This window comes from Archocentrus centrarchus, chromosome 16 (assembly GCF_007364275.1).
Source record: "Archocentrus centrarchus isolate MPI-CPG fArcCen1 chromosome 16, fArcCen1, whole genome shotgun sequence".
NCBI classification, from domain to species: domain Eukaryota; kingdom Metazoa; phylum Chordata; class Actinopteri; order Cichliformes; family Cichlidae; genus Archocentrus; species Archocentrus centrarchus.
The window spans coordinates 32,181,485-32,204,845 of record NC_044361.1 but is presented as its reverse complement, the minus strand read 5'-3'; the positions used below and the strand labels follow the sequence as shown (position 1 = coordinate 32,204,845).

Here is a 23,361-nt window from a genome sequence, read left to right as displayed (position 1 = left end):
CTCAGTGCACAGGCTGCCAGTCACACTCACACAGCAACATGTGTTTTCACTGCCACAATCAAAACATTGAACAAAATCTATGTATTGTTGTTTGGAAATGTGTCGCATTACTGCATGCTAAGGTGTGTTATTAAAGAAAAAAATGAGTTCTATTTTTCTGGTTTGATGATATCCCAAGCTTTTGATTCAAAACGTTTATTTTCCACTGGACAAAATATTTACTGTTGCACATTTATTTCTCATAGGGATTTTTTTTTCTTTCCATATTTCAGTCTCTGGTTCTTGAGAGTCATGGCTCTGTCTGGTCTCTGACAGAGATCCTTAAAAATATTATTGGAAAGTACCTATTCATTTTACTTTCAAACAGCTTTATGTGAATGTTATCTTTTCATTTATAATTTTTAGTATATTGATCACAGTGTAGTGTACAGTAGAGGCATCCAAAAATGATGAGACTGGGCTGCTTGTGTGTGATTTGGAAGGTTTGTGTCTGTCTGTGACTCTGCAGAGGTTAAAGCTGTGATCCAGTCTCAGTCTCTGACTGAAGGTTGCTGAGACTCTGATTAGATACACAATGTGAAGTTCACAATTCTCTAAACAAATAAAATGGTAATGACAAACATGAACATCTGTACTTATTTCAGAGACATGAATGTTTACAAACATAATATTTATTTTAAGGATTGGACTTCATAAAGCGCACTGATGTTAGAGTGTGTGTTCATATTTAAATCATTTTGTAGGCTGAAATTGTAACGGTGGACCTGAGATGGTCCAGAGAAAGTAAACACATGTTAATTAGAATAATAACAACAACAGACTGAGACAGACAGCTGTGAAATGCGCACACAATGACGTCACCTCATTCACTGCTAGCTACACTGCTAGCTACATCGTATCATTCATGATCATCTATGTAAACAATGTTTAAAGATGCCGCCACAGCTCTGCGGCTGTAACTGTTTCAAATCATATATTTTTGCTCGTTTGAACTCTGAGGATGTTTTTAAAACGGTCTTAAAAGGCTGTTTCTATGGTGGTTGTCATGGACGCCTCAGTAGCTTCTTAGGCTAACCTGGCGCGTCCGGTTCCTGCTGCTAGCTGTCTGCAGCAGGAAGGCTGCGTCCCATTTCAAGGAGCCGCCGCTCCGCCGTAACTGTGGCTCAAACACCACTTTATCCTTTAAGAAAAGGCCTTTTATAGCCACTGATGACACACACACACTAATGCACGTCACTGTCACAGTGTGACTTCACTAAAACCTCTAAAGTATTGTTTATAAAATGGAAAATGAACCGGGCATTGATCTGATGATGGAGGCTCTGCAGCTGACGTTTCACAATCCTGATTGACTCGCTGTACATTCGTATAATTAATCAGAGCAGAGTTTAGACTGCACAGTGCGCTGCGCTCACTGTTACTGTGTCAGCTGCTGCCTTCATATATGTTTACTGCTGAGGTTTGATGAAGCAGGTGGAGGAGAGTCAAAGAAGTAAATAAAAATCCACTTATTATGCAATTACTAACCCTAACCCTAGCTCAGCATACAATAACGACTGCCGGTATTATTAGTTTGAGAAGGAGTCATTTTGGTCGCAGTTTTGATTATAAAATAAAAGAGAAAATATAAACAAACAAAAAGCTTAACATTGTGAAGACTTGGAAGAACAATGTGACACTGATGAGAGGATTAGGCTTCCCAGGTCATTGCCAGGCCAAACCGGCTGGTGATCAGAATTATTTTAATTATTTTTTTACCCAGTGTCGCTGGCGGTGCAGCGCTCACAGCCTGTCCGAGGTCCCGGGCTGAACTTCAAGCCCAGCCCGTCCCTCCAGACAATACTGACTGCTCCACTATAATGACCGCTTTAATCTCATCTTTCTATTGTTTTTAATGGACAGTTCCGCTTACAATTACAGTTCAATGATGTGAGGATCCTTGGTACAGTATACAGCGGGCTGTAAATGAATGCGCTTCCACTAATACTGCTCCTCCTGGTGGATAAACAAGACATTACCACCATTTTCCCCAAATGCTGCTTAGGGGCGTTCCCACCAGTGGCCGGAATTCCTACGTCATTAGCGGGGGATTGCGTTTAGGCCGAGGTTCGGCCACGAATCGGCCAAGGATCGGCCAAGGTCGCGTCACGGATCGGCCGGCCATTTTTAGGCAGGGGGGGATGACTGCTTGGGCCAGGGAGAGGTTGAAAATCCTGGTGAGAATCAGGGTGAGCTGGTGGGCACACGCTCTGATCACCTTGCCAGGTGCTCCGTCTGGTCCGGCAGCCTTCCTGGGGTTCACTGCCAGGAGCACGCGCCGTACCTCATGCTCCTGGACAGTGAGTGGGGTGCAGCCTGGTGGGGGGGGCAGGACTGGAGCAGATGGGTGGTCCTGAGGCATCTCAAAGCGAGCAAAGAAACAGTTAAGTTCCTCTGCTAGTGACACACTCAGGTCTCCTGCAGTCACATCACAGCCTCTGAAGTTTGTGATGTTCTGAATGCCCTGCCACACCTCCCGTGTGTTATTGCTGAACAGATGGGACTCTATTCTCCTCCTGTATTCCGTCTTGGCTTTTTTAATTCCTCTTTTCAGGTCAGCTCGAGCAGCCCTGTACAGAGCTCTGTCGCCTGACCTGAAGGCAGCATCACGGGTTTTGAGGAGTGAACGGACCTGGCTGTTCATCCAGGGTTTCTGGTTAGGGAAAACCCGGATGTTTTTGCTAACAGTCACATTTCCGATACAGAACTTAATGTAGTCCAGTACCGTCCCTGTGAATGTTTCTAGGTCCTCGTGTTCGAATAAGTCCCAGTCTGTGTATGCAAAGCAGTCCTGTAGGTCGGAGAGTGCGTTTTCAGGCCAGGTTGTAATGGTTTTTACAGTAGGCCTGGCTCTCCGTCTGAGGGGGGTGTATGCTGGGGTGAGCAGCAGGGAAAGATGGTCGGACTGGCCGAGGTGGGGGAGGGGTTTGGCTCTGTAAGCGTGCTTAATGTTGGAGTAAACATGGTCAAGAGTGTTCTCCCCTCTTGTGGAACATTTGACATGTTGGTGGAATTTCGGGAGTACAGTCTTTAAGTTGGCCTTGTTAAAGTCTCCCGCGATAATAAGAACACCGTCGGGGTGGACCCGCTGCTGTTCGTTAATGGCGTTCAGCAGGAGAGAGAGCGCCATGCTAACGTTAGCATTGGGAGCTATATACACAGCTGTGACGATCACTACTGTTAGCTCTCTGGGTAGAAAAAAAGGCCGACATCTTACAGACATGTACTCGAGGTCTGGGGAACAATGTTTGTCTATGATTGTTCCGTTGTTACACCAGTCCTCATGCACGTAAATACAGAGACCCCCTCCTCTGCTCTTACCGGAGTCCTTGGTCCGATCTCCGCGTAGCAGAGTGCGGCCTGCTAGCTGCACGCTAGCATCGGGAATGTGGGGGTTTAGCCAGGTCTCGGTGATAATCATTACACAGCAGTCACGAACATAGCGATTTACAGCCAGCTCTAACTCTAGGTTGTCCGTTTTATTTACCATGGACCTGGCGTTGGAGAGATACAGGCTCGGCAGAGGAGGCCTGTGTGGTTGGCATTTCAGCTTCAGCATAAAGCCGGACCTGCAGCCCCGCTTCTGCTTCCTCTCCCTCCGCCGTCGGCGGCGCCTTCCAGACCCGATAACAATCCACGGAGCCCCCGGCGGTCTCGCTATAGCGTCTGGGATGTTATGAGTGTAGTGAAAATCACTCGATACTGATATCTTGTGCCGGTAGCCAATGTCCACAGGATCCTGGCGTGTGTAGCAGTTGTTTGCAGAGACAAATGCACCAAAACTAACAAATATGAAATACAAAAAGTACAAAAAAGAGCACCGAAAGGAAGAGCCGTGAGCCGCTGCGTCTGTGCGTGCCGCCATCTTGGTTAAGATCTAGTAATGTAATGTAATTACATGTAATGTAATGTAATGTAATGAAGTAATGTAGGGCCTCAACAATTCAGTTAAATAAACAGGTGCTAATCTGTTTAGACTCTTAAAACCAGAAATAGTATTTTAAACTGGATTTGAAAAGAAATAGTAAGCCAATGTAGAGAGGCTAAAATGGGCAAAACGTGATCATGCCATTTAGTGCCTGTCAACAGCCGTGCTGCTGCATTTTGAATGGATTGTAGGCGATTGGAAAGACACTGTTCACATCCCACATAAAGCGGGTTGCAATAGTCCAGACGACTGGTGATGAAGGCATGAATTGCCCTCTCCAGGTCCAGTGGTGGGAGATATCCCTTTATTTTACTTAAAAGTCTTAAATGAAAGAAACATGTCTTGACTACCAAGCTAATCTGTTTATCAAATTTCAGAGCAGTATCAAGAATGACGCCAAGGTTTTTAGAAGATGGGCGCACAAAGGAGGATAAGAAGCCTAAGGCACTGTCATAACCATCCAATATGTGAGGGTGACCAAATAAGAGAATCTCTGTTATTTTTGTTTAATTTAAGAAAGTTAGACTGCAGCCATAAATGAACATCCTTTAAACAATCCACTAAGGTATTCAAAGATGAATTATTGTTAGGTTGAAGGGGGAGATAAATCTGTAAGTCATCCGCAAAGCAATGAAAAGAAATGTTATATTTTTCAATAATAGAACCTAGAGGAAGCATATATAAAGAAAAATCAATGGGGCCTAGTAAAGAGCCCTGGGGAACATCATGTTTAAAGGGAGATACAGCAGATGAATACTGGCCTGACTGAACGGAGAAACTCCTGTTAGATAAATAGGACTGAAACCATTTCAGGGCAGTTCCTCTAATGGCCATACATGATTCTAGGCGTGAGATAAGGATACTGTAGTCAACAGTATCAAAGGCTGCTGACAGATCAAGCAGCACCAGTACAGCAGATTTTCTGCTGTCAAGAGATAAAAGTAAGTCATTAAAAGCTCTTACCAGAGCTGTTTCAGTACTGTGCCACAATTTGAAACCAGACTGGAATTTCTCAGAGATGCCATTTGAATCAATATAGGATTGTAACTGTATAAGTACCACCTTCTCTAAAACTTTTGATAAAAAAGAAAGTTTAGAAATCAGCCTCAAGTTAGAGGGTTGGTTTTGGTCCAAATTATTCTTTTTAGGAAGAGGATAAATGACTGCACATTTGAGGGCAGTTGGAACATAACCCAACTTCAAAGAGGAATTAATAAAACTAACAATACAAGGTCCAAGGGTAGTAAAAACAGAGACAACTTGACATCATTCCACTGAGTGGCTGTTAGTTGCACAGCATATTGTATTGTCTGCTAATAAAATTCATCTGTTTCATGCTCCATCACCTGGTTTGAATTCTCAAGGCTCAATGTAATTTTTTTTCTTTAGTGTAGTTTTTAGTAATACTGAATACATAACTGTAATACAGGACAGAAAAATAACAATGCATTTCTTTTGGATGAGCTAGTTGCAGATTCCTTCCATGCATGCCTACCAGCATGTCTGCATAAAAGGTGTAGTGTGAGGACGATTACCAGCAGAGCACTTGAAGCAGCTTCAGCACTCTGTCTCAGCATGAGAATTAGTGACATTTACAGACATGTAAATGAGTATACTAAAAATACCAAATTAAAGTTCCTCTTTATTACACTATGAATAGTGATAAATGCATATGTATTGTATTATTTTTCCAAGCACTTTAATTAACACAGGAATGTGTCTTAAGTCCATCTGACCTTTCTCACACTGCGTCGGAATTTAATGTTCAACTCATGAAGTGAACTTGAAATTTAGAGAAATACAACAGCCTCTTTCAGGGTTTCTCATTCTTCTGACTGTCTTAAATGAGCTCAGCAAGTTTCCTGTTTGAGGCTGAATAGCACAGAGGGTTGTGGGGGGGTTTAGGTTGTGGTAAAAAGGTGGGCTTAAGCAATGAAACAGACTAAGAGCCTTCGCAGAGACGCTGAAGCAGCAGCTCGACCGCCCAGGTACGTTTCTGCGTTTGCTTTCTGAAGAACTGATTATTTATGCAAAGTTCAAGCTTTGTTGTACTTTAGTCAACCTGGAAATACTTGAGGACTCTAGTATGGGAAAACGAACTTCAATACTAAACATCTGCTCAGTAGCTGTTTTTGTATCAGTGTGTTGTCTAATATAAAAACATTTTTACAGCTGCTGTGTTTCAGAAATTAAAAGGTAAAGGGGGACTGCCTGGATGCTGTAAACTACTGTTTTCATGGAGACTGCTCATCTCTTTAGTCTGCTGAGCTTGTTTACTGGTAATAATGACCTGCTTCTATCTCTGGTTCTGTTGCTGAGTAATATTTTTAAATAGATAATGCAGTATAATTAGTGTCATCTTAAAATGTCAGATGAATGGGAGAAAACAAGCAAAAGAAAAAAAAATAGCATCAAATCTGCATAGTTCAAAATAATACAGCAATTACCTGGAATCTTCATACTATTGGTATTAGTGTTCCTGTAGCAATGCTTTTGGTCTCTTTGATAACCTGAATTGAAGTCCTAATTGTGTAACCATATCAATTTAATCTTTAGTAATATTGTAATCAATTAAAGTAATGTATATTTTTTAGAATTTGAGTTGTACAGGAAAACAGAATATTCTATTTCTTCTTTATCATCATGCAGCAGCAGGTTCCTTTCTGAGATGTCACTGGTGGTGGGTGTTATTTTTATGCTGCTGATGTTATTTTTATGCTGCTGATGTCTCTAGATGCTGCAGCAAAACTGAGCTTCAGTGGTTAGCCAGCTTTCACAATAGCATCTCTCTGTGCATCAGAGTTTCCAGCTGTGTGTCACAAATTTTATTTTATTATTCATCACCAAAGATATGATTACAGTGCAAATAAACTGCAGCATTTATGGTATACTAATGTTTACCATCTTCTCTAATACACTTCCTCCCACCCCTTTGAGGCATCTCAGTTCTCCAGCAGGTGAAATGCTGGAGCATCAGGGTACCTAAAACAGTGACTGCTGTGGAAGGGAGCTGTGTTGTGGTACCGTGTCAGACAGAACCTCATAATCGAGTCATCTGGTACGAGTACCATAATATGAAGTATCCTGTTGTTTATGATGGACTTCATCCTCATGAAGTGGAACACCAGTTCAGAGGACGCACCAAAGTATTGGGCAAAGCTGCAGAGGGAAACTGCACCCTGGTGATTGAAGATGTGAGCAGAGCTGACAACCACCTACGTGTTTATGTGTGGATCAATCCAGACTCTCAGACAACTCAGAAATTCTATAATCAAATTGTAACTATTTTTGTTGGTAAGTGAATATTGGTTGACTTCCATGTTGCATTTATTCTGAGACCTTACAGGAGTTTAATAAAAATTATATAAAATGCTATAAAATCTAAATCAGAAAACCTGAAAAATAGTAAAATTTTGAAAACTTAAAATGTTGAGATCCACAAAACACTGTAGGTTTATATAATGTATACTTAAACATTGTAGTAATCATAAAAATAAACACGTGTTCATTTGAATGAATTTGAATGAATTTGAATGAATCTACAATTGCGTTTATTTTCCCATCAAAAGAATGAATATATATATATATATATATATATATATATATATATATATATATATATATATTAGGGGTGGGACTTTAACGCGTTAATTTCGATTAATTAATTACAGGGAAATTAACGCGTTAAAAATTTTAACGCATTTTAATCGCACTTTGCACCGTGGAACGTTTTTCAGTGCGCGAGTTCCCAGCATACAGATTATATCGACGCACAATGTCCAAATTAGGGGCCGCATCCTGCGAAGGACCCGGCCCACGTCTTTCGCAGCCCACGAACACCACAAAGGCCGGAAGTGAGCAGCTAGCCTTCATATCAGCTGCCGTCACCTCTGCGTAGCTCATGTCGCCTAGCAACCGTGAGTGCAAAGCACAGCTGTGTAAAGCAGCTGGTTAAACGGAGAACGAACTTTTTCTCCTTTTTGTGGTTTAATTTTAAGTCATTTATTCAAAATAAGCTGTTAAAACAAGCATAACACATTTCAACATCAAGGAATACAGCTGAGAGAATGATTAATTTCCATTATAACAAGTAAGACATTAATGTTGAATAAAACTATCCAGTTACGATGCTTAACTTTAATTTCAGGAGTTTGCTTATCACAGGAGCACTTCCACCCTTCATTGGTCTGTGTAGTAGACTGGTGGGAAAATAAACTAAATTTTGAAGTTTAAGCTTATGTATATTGATTTATTCATCAACTAAACTTAAATTAATATTTCTCATGTCAAATATTGAAATGCGATTAAAATGCGATTAATTTCGATTAATTAATTACAAAGCTTGTAATTAATTCGATTAATTTTTTTAATCGAGTCCCACCCCTAATATATATATATATATATATATATATATATCATACAGCTTATCCATTATTTGTAAATGTACCACTAATCTAAGCACACATGCAAATTTCCCTTCAAGGTGTCCTTTCACAATATTAAATTGATGACTTTACAGCAACTGCATCAAAATGCACCTTACATAAACTGTGTTTGTTATAATGTAAAAGGAAAAACCTAATAGCATTTTGTCATACAGTATGCTTGTCCTTTACACAATTGCAAATGTAATGATAGTCTTCTACATAGTTTCTTCCTGTTCTCACTTTTTCTGGACTTCTAGACAGAAGCGCTCCCATAATCTCCGTGCAGAGGAAATTAGTGGAAGGGGATATTTTCCAGGCTGACTGTGGCATTATCTACTCTTGCCCTTCCTTACCTCCATCACTTCAGTGGAACATGAACACATTTCCAGAAAATTACACTTCAGTGGATTTCAGCATGGAAATGCGGGGGCAATGGTTCCACCAAAAAGTACTGCGTGGACTAGCAACCCATCTAATGCATAACAGTGGGATTAACTGTTCTGCAAAGTTCAGAACCTTTACAACGGGTAGTCAACATATTACACTCGACATTTCATGTAAGTAAAACAACATGTGTGTTCAAAATACAGTAAATAACAGTAGTACATTTATTTCACTTAGCGTGCATTCCTATATCCACAGACAAGCCAGTCACTGTGACTCTGGAAATGGAAAAGAAAGATGTGGTGGAAGGTGGCAGCGTCATCATTGACTGTGCTGCCAATAGTAACCCTCTGCCACACACATACTCATGGTTTATAAGGCAGTTAGACCAGAACAGGAAGATAGATTCAACTCAGAGTAAAATGTCCTTCAGCAACATTACACGAGATACATCTGTGTCCTGCATGGCTTTCAATGACCTTGGAGAGCAGCAGTCCATCTGGGTGGATCTGGATGTTCAGTGTAAGAAAAAAATAATCCTACACTGTGCTAGAAATTACATTGGTAAACTTTGCTTTACTTTTACCATGACTAATACTAATGTGCCTATGTTATGTGCATTAGCTGTTTGTGTGATCCTCTGCTGATAAATTGATGTGACAAAGGTCATCACTTATGCATTGCTACATTTTCCAGTTAGAAAATTGTTCACACAGTAATCACTGCCATTTAAGGAAATTATAGAGTTCTGTGGGAGATGTGGGATTGTTTACATGCATGATCCCTTAACAATGTAATCTGTAATATTTCATTAACGTACTGTTGTTAAGCAACTGTAGGGTATTTATATTTATCGTATAATTGTTTATCTGCTATTTTTTTCGTTTGCATTAGAAAAGTTTAAGCTTCTAAATCCTCAACACTCCTACTGGCTAAGACGCATTTGACTAACTTTTATCTCTACCAGAAACTAGTCTTTAGCCATCTTATCGTCTGTCAGAAAAATCATGCAGTGTCTTCTGAGAATTTTTTAAAACAAATAAATTTGTAATAAGTGTTAAGTAGTAATATTTGCCTTTGGTCTTTTTTAGACCCCCCGGTAATCCTACCGGAGTCCTTGTGCCACCTGAAGGGAAATGTTCTGAGGTGTGTCTGTTTGGTCAAGGCGTCCCCTAATGCTTCTATAGACTGGATTATTGATGGAAATTACACTCATTTGTCTTCAGTCACCTCTGCATTCATGAATAAGAAACATGCAGTCTCTCTGGAAATACAGATTCCAGCTAAAACTCAGACCAATGTATCTTGCACAGCCAGGAACCGACTCGGAAGTTACACTAAACAGATGTCTACAGAGTCAGGGTCATGTAAGTCGAGCCAAAGATGAACTCTGTGTGCGTGTACATATAGGGCTACATTTTTACTTAATGAGTTTTGTTTGTTTGTTTGTTTTGCAGTCTCTTGGCTCCTGTGGTTCCTTCTTCTGCTGTTTGGATGTGCTTTTTTCATTTACAGAAAATATCCCAGGTTGGTGATCTCTGCTTCTTGTCACTGAGTATGATGTATTGCAGTGCTTAAGATGTACATTTTTGTTAAATATTTGTCAAACATGTATCTTACTTTTGCTAAATTCAAAACAAACTTTTTACATTTTTTTTAGGTCACAAAATTTTGAGAATGATATTAAACAAGAACAGAGATACAATGTTTGTCAGAGGTAAACAAAACTGTCATTCTTATTTATTAGCTACTGAAGTTAATGTTGATATGACATTATGCAATAAGTGAAGTGAAAGAAAATATGAGCCTGTGTTATCAGAACAGTCTCTTCTGTAAGACATTAAATATATGTACAAAAATCGAAGAAAACATTTTGTCAATGATAAGGCATATATTGTTGTGGGGAAGAAGCAATGCGATGGGGTATATCTAAATGAGCAGAGATGTTTCTGCGTGACTCTTGCTAGATCACAAAATGAAGACACCCCATCAGGCCTACAGAGACCTGACAGAAGCCCGGAGATGGAAAGACTTTCTTGTGTTTATGACAATGATTTCCTGGAAAAAATGAAAAGTCCAGAGAGACCTCACCAGGACCAGAACAGTGCAACACCTCTCCAAAGCAAGCGTGAAATACAACCAGTGGCAAAGGTCAGGGGAGATTCATCACAGACCATCACTCATTTCAAGCATAAAACCAAATGCAATGGGGTAGTCCTTGACACCACTGAATCAAATTACTCAAATCTGACTGTATACTCTTTACTGCTGGACAACTGGATATTTTCTGCCATTTTTTTATTCTTCAAACATCTAAATATATTAAAACCATACATTTGACTTCCCACAGGGTCTGCACTGCGACATGGAGCTCTATCTAAACTACTAACCAGAGGAAACTGGCTGCTGTCTTGCATAGTAGGTCCCATACAATTGTGCGTCCAGCCAAAATAGCTGGAGCAATACAGTCTACTTATTGGTGCATATCAGTGTAATATTTTTGCACTCTACAGCTTTCTTTTTCATAGTTCTGTTAGACTTGTGTGTCATTTTGCAAAAGCACTAGTGATATTTTTGAACATATACGTGTCTATCTTTATTTCCGCTTGCAGTGTTAAATGTTATTAATGCTAACAGGTTAACAAACAAGGAAATCAATGTGAGCCAGAAAACAGAACTGCACCCATTTACACAAGCACTTTTTTCTACATCTAAGTGCTTTCTAGCTAACATTCATTCACATTCACACTCCAATGAGCTCAATGGGAGCAACTTGAGGTTCAGTATCTTACCCAGACGATGCTCTGGTATGCGGACTGGAGCAGCCAGGGATCAAACCACCAACCTTCCAATTAGTAGAGCTTCTCTGCTCCACCTCCTGAGCCACATCTACCCACAAAATCACTTCATGAATGTGAACATAAATATAATCATGAATGTGAATATGCGAAAAATAGTTTCTTAAATGATGACTTCTTCTCGGAGATGTGGTGTACGTGTAAGTTTGAATAAATGCATGATCATGGACCAGTGAAACCCAAACCTAAACTGACAGAGAGCCGATTATCTGGACAAAAGCCAACTGCAGTTTTGCATTTTAGTTAATGTTAACCCAGTAACGGCTGCTATAGCTCATTAGAATGTGTGTGTTAGATAGAAGAAAAAAATGGCATATTATATTTATATCAGCTCATCTTCAAACTCACAAGTTATAAACCTGGAAGTCTTTGATGAAAGACAACTGGAGTTAGGCCCAGCATTTTGGAAATCTACTGCTCAGTAAGTAAATTATTTACTTTATCAAATAAAATGCATACAAGATCCTTCTTTATAAGTCATCAGAAGTTACATTCATAAATAATTATATCCATATTATTATGAAATTGAATCATGAACACAAGTGAGGTTTTTAACTTACCTATTGATGAAAAATCATCATGAAAATTTGATCCCTATAAAATCAAAAGTCTTTCATGTAACATTTTAACTGTAATAGACGTCTAAATGTCTGCTGTAAATAAACCTACAGGACCTGCCAATAAATATGTCAGTTAATGTGTGATTCATTGCAGGTTCCAGTTGTGTTTCAGTGGTGGATTATTGTCTCAAACTTTAAGATAATATGAAGGAAAACAAAAGCTAAGCTGCTTCCTTCTTTACACAACATGCATATACACAAAGTTTTTCAGAGCATAAATACATAAAATAATTTTTGCATTTTGTCGGTTTAATCACAAAAATTCTAATCAATATGTGTATGTTTTTCTTTTATGTTTTTGTTTGTTTTAGGTCCACAATGGAGTCCATAGTGAGCAGTGAGTTCATTCTCTCAGTTTACATTATTTCCTTCCTGATCTGGTTTCCCTGCAATCTCATCGCTCTCTGTGCGTTTAGTGTCAAGATCCGCTCAAAGCCAGTTCCCACAGACATCCTGCTGCTCACTCTGACCGTCTCTGACCTGCTCTTCTTGATCATCCTTCCTCTCAAGATGCATGAGGCAGCCTCTGGTATGGAATGGAATCTGCCAAACTTCATGTGCTCCATCACCTCCTTCACCTTTTTCTCCACAATCTACAAGAGTTCCTTCCTGCTGATGGCAGTCAGCGTGGTCCGCTACATAGGTGATAGGAGTAGCATACCCTATCACCTATCATCAGCTGCATAAACCCTTGTATGCAATTGTTATTAGTGCTGTTATTTGGCTGATCTCAGCAGCACACTGCAGCATCACCCATCTCTGGCCAGCAAAAACTCCAGTGTGTGCTATGAACAATTTACAGAGAAGCAGTTGGAGGTCCTACTGCCTCTACGTGTGGAGTCTTTTCTTTGTACTCTGCCTCATATCTCTTCTAATTTGTATTTACTGCTACTTGCGCTGCATCTTGATTCTGTACAGCCACCCCAGGATATCCCAGATGCAGAAACAGAAGGCCATTGGCATGGCATTGGGGACCCTTGCTGTGTTCCTCATTTTTGTTCTGCCATACAATTTATCTCATATAGTGGGTTATTTCCAGGGAAAGAGCCTGGAGTGGAGATGTACACATTGCTGCTCAGCTGTTTCAACACCTGTATTGATCTTCTATTTTTCCTCCTCCATCTTCCGTTTCTCAAGTGAAAAGTTCATTTTCTGGAAGTGGTGGCTCCTTGTTTCAAGAGGTCAAGGTCACCACCTCTAGCTAAGAGTAAAAAATAGTGCATAGTTTCATTTCTATTATTTACTGTAAAAAAAAAAACAAAAAAAAAAACATATATCAGAAATGTAATCCCATAATCAGCACCATGTGACAACTTTAACATAACCAAGTTTACTGCTGATGATGATCTAATGTTGTTCAATAAGAATGTGTACTCTGACTCAGGCTATTTTTCCCATTTTTTAACACAAGCAAAGACATGTCTCTGGAGCTTGAAAAAGGCGACTGGACTTCTTTTTGTTTCTTGAAGACGTTTCACCTCTCATCCAAAAGGCTTCTTCAGTTCTCAACCAAATGGTGGAGAGACCCAGGTATTTAAACCCCTGTGGGCGTAGTCCCCTGGAGGTGGTTATGACCCTCTATTGATCATGTGCGTGAACACATGTGCCCAGGTGTGAAGGGGGCGTGGGTCATATTTAATCAGTGGTTTCAGTTGAAACCAATTTAGGACTCCGCTCCATTGTTTCCTGTGGCCTATTGAGGTCACTGGAACAAAGGTGTGAATGGGGGTTGAGACGTCTGGGAAGGGAGCTCAGGACAGCACTGTAAGCGGGGGAAAGTTGGTGACGTAATCCACCTCCTCTGTTCAATGATGGTTGTTCACAGTGGACATAGATGGCTTCTTTCACTCCTCTTTCAAACCATCTGTTTTCCCTGTCCAAAATGTGGACATTGGCATCCTCAAAAGAGTGCCCTTTTTCCTTCAGATGCAGATGTACTGCTGAATCTTGTCCTGTCGAGGTGGCTCTTCTATGTTGTGCCATTCGTTTGTGAAGAGGCTGTTTGGTTTCACCAATCTATGTCCACTGTGAACAACCATCATTGAACAGAGGAGGTGGCTTACGTCACCAACTTTCCCCCGCTTACAGTGCTGTCCTGAGCTCCCTTCCCAGACGTCTCAACCCCCATTCACACCTTTGTTCCAGTGACCTCAATAGGCCACAGGAAACAATGGAGCGGAGTCCTAAATTGGTTTCAACTGAAACCACTGATTAAATATGACCCACGCCCCCTTCACACCTGGGCACATGTGTTCAAGCACATGATCAACAGAGGGTCATAACCACCTCCAGGGGACTACGCCCACAGGGGTTTAAATACCTGGGTCTCTCCACCATTTGGTTGAGAACTGAAGAAGCCTTTTGGATGAGAGGTGAAACGTCTTCAAGAAACAAAAAGAAGTCCAGTCACCTTTTTCAAGCTCCAGAGACTACTATGACCTGGATAACTGAGAATCTACACAGACAAGCAAAGACATGTTTGATACATGATTGATTTTGATACATTATTATTTTATTATTCCATTGAGGTGAAAATTATAAAATGTAAAATGAGCCATGCAGCTATGTTATATTACTTCCTCTTCTTTAATTTGGACTAGCCACTCTTCTGCACTCATGCAATCTGTCAAAGAACTATGCTGTTAATTACCACAAACCACCATTTTTATGCACACATTAAGTATGAAATGATGACACAAGACACATTTTTGGTAAATTAAATATTTGTTGAGAGGGAAACTTTATTCATATGGTAGAACTTTATTTCTGATTCAAGAGGAATTTAAAGAAAAAAGAGTTGTAATTTGGGAATAGCCACTATTTTGCTGCATTTTTAAAGCTGTTTCATATAACAGCTGATTTTCTTTACTATCACCATGATACAGTAATATATTGTAACATACATTAACTGCACTCATTTATATAACCTAGTATGCAAAACTCACAAGAAAATCATATGTAAATGCAATGATCAGTTTTGTGGTATGCTACAGTTTCGTTTTGTTTTTTGGTCACAATGAGGCTAAATATTATTAATGTAAGCATAATATCACAATTTATGCTGTAAGTACAGTTTTCTACTGTCCTGAACTTTCTTTGAACTTTGTATTATATGCAAATGCAGTAGATAATGTGTCATACATTGTGAATCTGCAGTACAAAAAGAATACATTAATTTGGTTACTAGATCATAAAAGCATGCTTGCCATCCCAGTATTCCGAGTTAAGGGTGAGACGATGACAAACAACATATCAAATGAATGACAGCAAAATTTGGTGTTCTGCAGGGTTCCAAGCTTTTATCAAAAAAGTAAAAAAAAATAATAATAAAGCATTTGATGTAAGTGGAATTGTGTTGTTGTTATACTAAGTGAAACTGTGACACCTTGTTGAATTCGGTAAAATTTTCTCAAATTCTTTTGCAAGTCCAGTTGCAAACATTTAATTTGAATTCCTGGGCTTCTGCAAGATTCACAAAAAACAAAAGTTTACCAGAAATAAAATAGAAATTTGATATTAAATGGAACTGTTTTCTTCTTCAGTTTAAGCTTTATTGTTATAATTATGTTACGTAAACTTAAAAAAAATGAATAATGGTATAAAGACATTTCTAAAACTATAAACTAAAACTATAAACCATAAACAGTTGCATGAGTTCATTGTATAACAAATTATTAATTACCTTCTGCATCCTGGAGGTAATCTCTCCAGAAGGTGACAACCATCTCCTCAGCGGCTCTCTTGTTGCTCCCGTCTGGAGATAGAGGAATGCTAACAAGATCATCCACCTGTTCAGCAGTCAGTGTAAGCGGCTCACAGCAGAACAGGGGGCGAAAGCTCTCTGAATGACTTCTGACCCCCAGAGTTTTTAGACCTTCACAAAACCTGTGTACAGAACACAGTGAAAATCATATGAATTTGTAGTATTACTTGGAGATTTCTAAGTTACTTGTGTATTATCAATTTGACACACTTAGTACCATAATCCAAGTATCAAACCAGTACCATGTTGGTTAATTAGAAAAGTTCTGACCCTTTTCTGATTAACCTGACGAACATCTAACACAGAATACCTCTGTGTTCTTTCCAGTGTTAGTCTTAGTAGGAACCCAGCCACTAGAGGAGTTCACAATTACATTATGTCCAAGGGTCCATTGCAAGTCGCGGGGCTGCAAATTTCTTTTAAATGATCAAAATGTGTTAAAAAGAAGACAGTGAGTATACTCTACTTAATACAAAAAAAAAATCTTGAAAATGGGCATTCAGCAGACTGAACTAGAATAACATTGCCTTTCAAAATGGAAAACTGCAAAAGAGAACTGTAATGCAAACCATTTCTAATGCTACAGTATATAACACATAAATAAACATACACTGACCTTACACAAGGCTCCCTCCCACACAGCAGAGCGATTTATATTAAATTTGCACTGCTGTTTTGTGCTACTTTTACTGGACAGTTCCAGCAGTACCACAAAGTAAAAAATAAACAACATACACAGTCATGCAACAAAATTTGAGAAACTGATCTTAAACAACCACTTAAGCCAATATATATATATATGCCAATACTGATTCAAAGCCAAAACTATATAATGATCAGACAAAGCTGCTATAATCATGACTCAGGCTCTGGAATTCAAAAGCACTCAGGATGTGTCCATGTTTGTGTAACCATAAGTTTGAGCGTTGTTTGCACACTACTTCCCATGATGGATTTGGAAGTAGTATAACATCCTTGTTGAAATGGCCGTGCTGCTGTGCCCTAGCTCTGAAATGCAAATATAACTGTTAGACAACATTAACAACAGCCAGTGATGGCTAACAATATAGAGACACAGACTATCCAAACCTGTATTATTTTGATTACATGCATTTTTTTTTTTATGTATGCCTGTCAACATATAGTTCATGCTGCCTAATAAGGACAGGGGTAGGTTCACACACTGTGACACACTGTTAATACACAAAATTGGGAACTTTTGTCATTACGAAAATATTTCTCACTAAGCTAATAAAGTACATTAGAGGTTAGATTTACTAATGCGTTGCTCCAGTGCAATCTGGGATGTGGCTTTAAAAAAAAAAAGAAAGAAAATAGTACTGCTGGTATTTTGAAAGAACACAGTAAAGATTACGTGTAAGAAGTGAGAACTCAGAAATTTAAGAACTAACCCTGTTAGATATGTATTTCTGGGAGTTCCTTTCTCAAGACACCTATTATAGGGAGAACATTTTAAACAAGCCCACAAACCGATTTACTAATGTTTTTTTTTTTTAGTAAAGCTGACTCATTAATCCTAAAAATATCAAATGTCAGGCACGTATTAGGATATGTAAGTTTGTACACACACAAAAAAAAATAAATCAATTGTGTAACTACCTTTTTCTTCTGGTGCCTAATGTCCAGTTACCGAAGCACTGCTGAACTTGATAACGTGGTGCACTTTCTCTCCTGACTGTAGATGTTAGTGGTTTGCGATACTGCAAGATTTGATATCGATCTGATACCAAGTAAATCCAGGCCAGTATCACCGATACTGACACGACACCCATACTTTAATTATGAAGAATTATCATGAAGTTTAAGTGTTTTGTGTTTTTTTTTTTTCCTTTGGATCATTAAAGAGTTAAAACCCAGGATAGAACTGAACAAAGTTTATAGGTAAATAGAAAATACTTTATCAAAATAAAAGTTTTTGTTCTGAAACATTATAACAGTAAAAAAACAATTTTCCCCATACACTGTGATTTCTGGATTTTTTTTCTTAAATAAAGTGTACAAAATCACTCAAGAACAAATTAAAACTTTTTTCCAGGTAGAGTGTTCAGAAAATATAATAGAAAATGTAATAGAAAATATCGCTTCATTCACTCAAGAACAGTTTCTTCGCCAGAGCAATCACCACCCTGAACTCACACACTCACCCACCGTAACTGTGCAACACCCACATCTCTGTGCAATATTAGATTATTCATACTGAACAATATCTAACATTCCTATATTGTGTAACATCCAGTATTCATTCACCAAGTGCAATATTCATCATCTTCATTATTATATGTATACACTTATTTACTTTTCTTACAATGTACAGATGCACTAATGTATGTATATATTTTTATACATTCTATTTTTTGTATATTTTATACATTGTTTATTTTCTGTATATTTCTTGATTATACTAGATTATAATATTTTTATTTTTATTTTAGAGAGTTTGATTTTCTGTTGCATGGCACTGAACAGGAGTGGCCCTCCAATCTCATTGTACATCCTGTATAATGACAATAAAGGCATTCTATTCTATTCTATTCTATTCTATTCTAATTTTCTGGATTTTTTTTTCTTAAATAAACAAGATGTCTGTGTAGATTCTCAGTCATCCAGGTCATAGTAGTCTCTGGAGCTTGAAAAAGGCGACTGGACTTCTTTTTGTTTCTTGAAGACGTTTCACCTCTCATCCGAAAGGCTTCTTCAGTTCTCAACCAAATGGTGGAGAGACCCAGGTATTTAAACCCCTGTGGGCGTAGTCCCCTGGAGGTGGTTATGACCCTCTATTGATCATGTGCGTGAACACATGTGCCCAGGTGTGAAGGGGGCGTGGGTCATATTTAATCAGTGGTTTCAGTTGAAACCAATTTAGGACTCCGCTCCATTGTTTCCAGTGACCTCAATAGGCCACAGGTCTGTGGTGTGACAAGAGCGGCACTTAAGCAGTCAGCTCGCATCTTTGATGAATGCGGCAGCACTGCATATAGGAGAGAAACTGAAGCTGAAGTATCGATCTCATTACACTGATATTGATCAATATCAGTACCAACGTTGGTATCGATATTTGGATCGATCTGCCCACCACTAGTTGACATGGGCAAGCTGCTACACTGACGAGAGGGAAAGAGAGATGCTAGGTGGCTATCCAGGGTATCCACACTTGTAGTTGCAACAACCGGTTGCTGCCCCACAGCAGTCGCATTTGACAGTGTTCTGATGGTCTCTGCTGAGGCTACTACACTCCTGATCAAAATCTTTAAACCAGTTAAAAAAATGGCAAGAATTTGCATTTTGCACTATTGGATCTTAAGAAGGTTCTAAGTAGAGCTTCACAATGCTAAAAGAAGAAATTGGCGCAAGAGACAAAAGCTTTTGAGCAGGGAATTTTTTGAAAACTGCATTTACACTCAACCATGATTATTTCAGCTGATCAAAAGTTTAAGACCATAGCTCAAAAAACCCGAAAACCCCCTCAAAACAGAAATCAAAGTGTCCAAAAAAGGACTCAGTCATGAGTATCTCCACCATTCTTGTTGATCACTTCAAACAATCGTTTAGGCATGCTTGATGCTAGTGTTTCCAGGAGGCTAGTGGGAACGTTGCTCCAAGTGTTGAAGATGGCTTCACGAAGTGCATCCACTGTCTGGAACTGATGTCCATTTTTGTAAAATTCCCTTGCCATCCATCCCCAAATGTTCTGGGATTTAGATCAGGGGAACATGCAGGATGGTCCAAAAGAGTGATGTTATTCTCCTGGAAGAAGTCCTTTGTCAGGCGGGCATTGTGAACTGCAGCACTGTCCTGTTGAAAAACCCAGTCATTACCACACAGACGAGGGCCCTCAGTCATGAGGGATGCCCGCTGCAACAGCTCCACATAGCCAGCTGCAGGTCAAGATTTTGATCAGGAGTGTATATTGTTAAGTAATGTAGCTGCTTCACTTAAGTTGCTCGCAGGCTGTTGAGTTGACATCAGCGTGGTGTTAGCCGTGTTCTGGAAATGCACTATTTTTTTTCCCTTCAGACACCTTCCTGTTCACACGAAATCCCCTTGGTTTTCAGTAGTGTGTGTGAGAGCATTTCAGTAATGATGTCCCTAACGGCCCCTCATAAAAAACGCTGGGCATAAGGCCCAGAACCATGACACTTGGCTTCTGCTTCTCTGGAATATTTATTCATCCTAGTGGCGAGAGCTTTGTTTGGCAGTTTCTAGAGCCTAAGTTATAGACATCTTGCTGTACTTCTTGTTCATCCAGGACATGGATGGTTAAGAGATACAACAACATGGTTCCTTTTGTTTTGGGCATAATTCATGTTTGGGTTTTGTCCCTGGTTCATTTTGAAATTTAGGTTATCATTATTGTCCATATTTGTGTTTTATGTTGTTACAGGTCACTTGCACTGCTATTGTTTGCTAATGTATGTATTCATTTGGTTGTGATCTGTGTCTGAGTTCTAAGTGTCACCCTCTGATTATAGATATAGGACACTTGTGAAGTATCTGCCCAGAATTTGAAAAGACAGATCACCAATTCAGTTCAATTCAATTTAATTTATATAGCGCCAAATCACAACAAACAGTTGCCTCAAGGTGCTTTGTATTGTGGGTAAGGACCCTACAATAATACAGAGAAAATACAACACTCAAAACCAGGGTCGTAGGAATGAGTTTCCTATTGGGGGGGACACATATCGGAAACCTAAATGTAAAATGATAATGTTACCAGTGCATAGATAAGTGTTACCAGTGCATAGTTACCAATGCACAGATAAATGTTACCAGTGCACAGATAATTGTTACCAATGCATGGTTACCAGTGCACAGATAATTGTTACCAGTGCATAGACAAATGTTACCAGTGCAGTAGCATAAAGTTTCATTACAAATGTATGTGAGCTTTGGGGGCCCCCTGGTGGTGGTAGCCGCATATTTCGCCTATGCCTCAGTCCGGCTCTGTTCATGGCAACGATCCGACAGACTGTTTTACCTCATTCAAGAGTTTCTGTCTCCTGCCGCTGTCTCTCACCTCCCAAACACTCAGAGCCGTTCAGAGGGGGGTGGGCATGTGCCTTCAAAATAAAAGCACGCGAGTTAAAGATTTCAAAATCAAGTATTTTTCTCCTCTGCTGTGTAATTTTTGGTTGGGACAAATGCGCCTGCCTCCAGGAAGAAACCTCCAGCAGAACCAGCCTCAGGGAGGGACAGTCACCTGCCCAGACCAGTTGGGCTTTTTTCACCAGCTCTTGCTAAGTAAAAATTACTTTCAATATTAAATTATCAATATTTATTTATTCAGCTATTTTTTTTTACAGTTTTTAATAGTATATTAAAGATATGACATCAAATATGTAATAGTTCATCATTCCTATAAAAAACACTGTCTAAGATCATTTTTAATATAATATTTAAGCTTGAAATATCTAAACAAACTGTAGTTGAGGATGACTGGATCACCAACCACCGTGTGAATTTTAAAACTGTACTAACTCATGAATGCAGCATCATCAAGAACTTACTTCAGATTTAAAATAAATAAAAAAAAAATTAAAAAACAAATTCAGCATGTAGACTGCTGATGTTTTTTACTATCAGTATAATGCAGTCATTTCACTATAAATACTATACTATAAATTTAATGCAGTCATTTGACAATGTTGATTTATATAAACAAACCTACTACTAAAGTTATTATGTTAGTACGTTGGAGCAAAAGACTGACTACAGTAGAAATGTCATGAAAATAGATCTGTGGGGGTGGGGAGAGAGTTACACAGAATATAAGTCATACATGTGGAAAAACAGATGTCGTTTCCCTTCTGTGTTAGTCTTTAAATATTGCATTGTAAATTACAACATGAGAAACAAAGAACATGATCACAGCAGGAAATAACCAGATGAACGTCTCAAAAGTAGATAAATGGACAACAGAGAGGCTTGTTACAATAATGTTAGCACTACAGATGATAAAAGCAGGAGCTGGGTGAGGAGGAGTAAAGGAGAGGTGGTTTATGGACTGGTTTACATATGAAATCCACAAGAGTAAAATTTAATGTTTTGAAATGTTTAGAGCCTTTACAGAAAGCCAATAATTAAGATTTAAGAAATCATGTAATGGAAAACTGTAAATAAGGAGAACCGTACACATAGTCCATACAACAGAATAAATTGTCCTTCATCAACACTACATAAAATACTTCTCTAAAGTTGAAACAGTCAGTGGAAAATGTGCAGTGAGTTTCATCACTATAACTTCCAGGTATGAAGCACATGGAAATACAGTACATGAATCAGATTGAAAGTTGATATAGATTTTGTCTCATAGAACTACATTCCCAAAAGTACACTGTATCATTTTTGCTGATGATACATTGGATTTCCTCTTCTACTGCTTTTTATTGCTCAAACATCTAGAGATATTAAACTATAAAACTATACATTTGAGCTCTTCCAGGGTGTGCATTTCAACATAGATCATCATTTAAAATCACTTATTTTACACAGTAGGTTCCACACAGTTGTCTCCATTTAAGTTGCATATATTTCTGGACTTATTTGAGCTACCTACGCATTTAAGTATCACACTGGAACTACATATTCGTGATATGATTTGCATATTTACATTTATTGCTTCTGTCAATTTTATGTTTATTAAATACTTTCCACTAAAGAAATTCAGAACTAAACCTATTACCACTGCATTTACAAGGGTTTTAAAATACTTTTATTAAAATTTTTTATATATTTAAGATTTGATCCCAACTTGGAATTTAGTAAATGCATAGAGGGGGGAATCATTTCTGTTCCTCCAGGAAATTGCATCCAGTACACATGGTTGTCAGTGTTGTGGGAATAGGAGGTTCTCTTTAAACTGTCACATTTGTTATCACAAAATTTTACTTTACTTTTTCTGCCATTCAGTTTATCTCATTTGGTGGGTTTCTTCCAAGGACAGAAACCAGAGTGGAGCTACTACATCTCTCTGCTTAGCTGTTCCAATACTTCTATTGATTCCATCATCTTCTATTTTTCCATCTTCCACTTCTCAAGTGAAAAGATTATTTTCAGGAAGTTGTGTTTTATTGGTTCAGGATTCAAAAAACAGATCAGCAGCTCTCGCTGAGAGCAACAATTACTTTCGATATGAAATTTACTTATTCAGCTTTTTTACTGTGTTTTAATCATAAATTAAATATATGGCATCAAATATGTAAAATTTAAAAGTACCTTTACAAAATTCTGTCTACACATTTGAAATACAGTAGGTTTACGCCTGATTTTCTTTACTATAAATTGAATGTAGTCATTTGACAATGTCCATTTATATAAACAA

General features: G+C 38.7%; 1 protein-coding gene and 1 pseudogene across 1 annotated transcript; both read left to right on the top strand.

The window, feature by feature from the left end:
• The first annotated feature begins 6,849 nt into the window (after window positions 1–6,849).
• LOC115794222 (myelin-associated glycoprotein) lies at window positions 6,850–10,165 on the top strand. The gene is given in 4 exon segments (XM_030749598.1): window positions 6,850–7,261; window positions 8,652–8,951; window positions 9,037–9,300; window positions 9,870–10,165. Coding segments are annotated over 4 exon segments (1,272 nt in total).
• Window positions 10,166–12,574: 2,409 nt separating this feature from the next.
• On the top strand, window positions 12,575–23,151 carry LOC115794221 (free fatty acid receptor 2-like; annotated as a pseudogene).
• The last annotated feature ends 210 nt before the right edge of the window (window positions 23,152–23,361 follow it).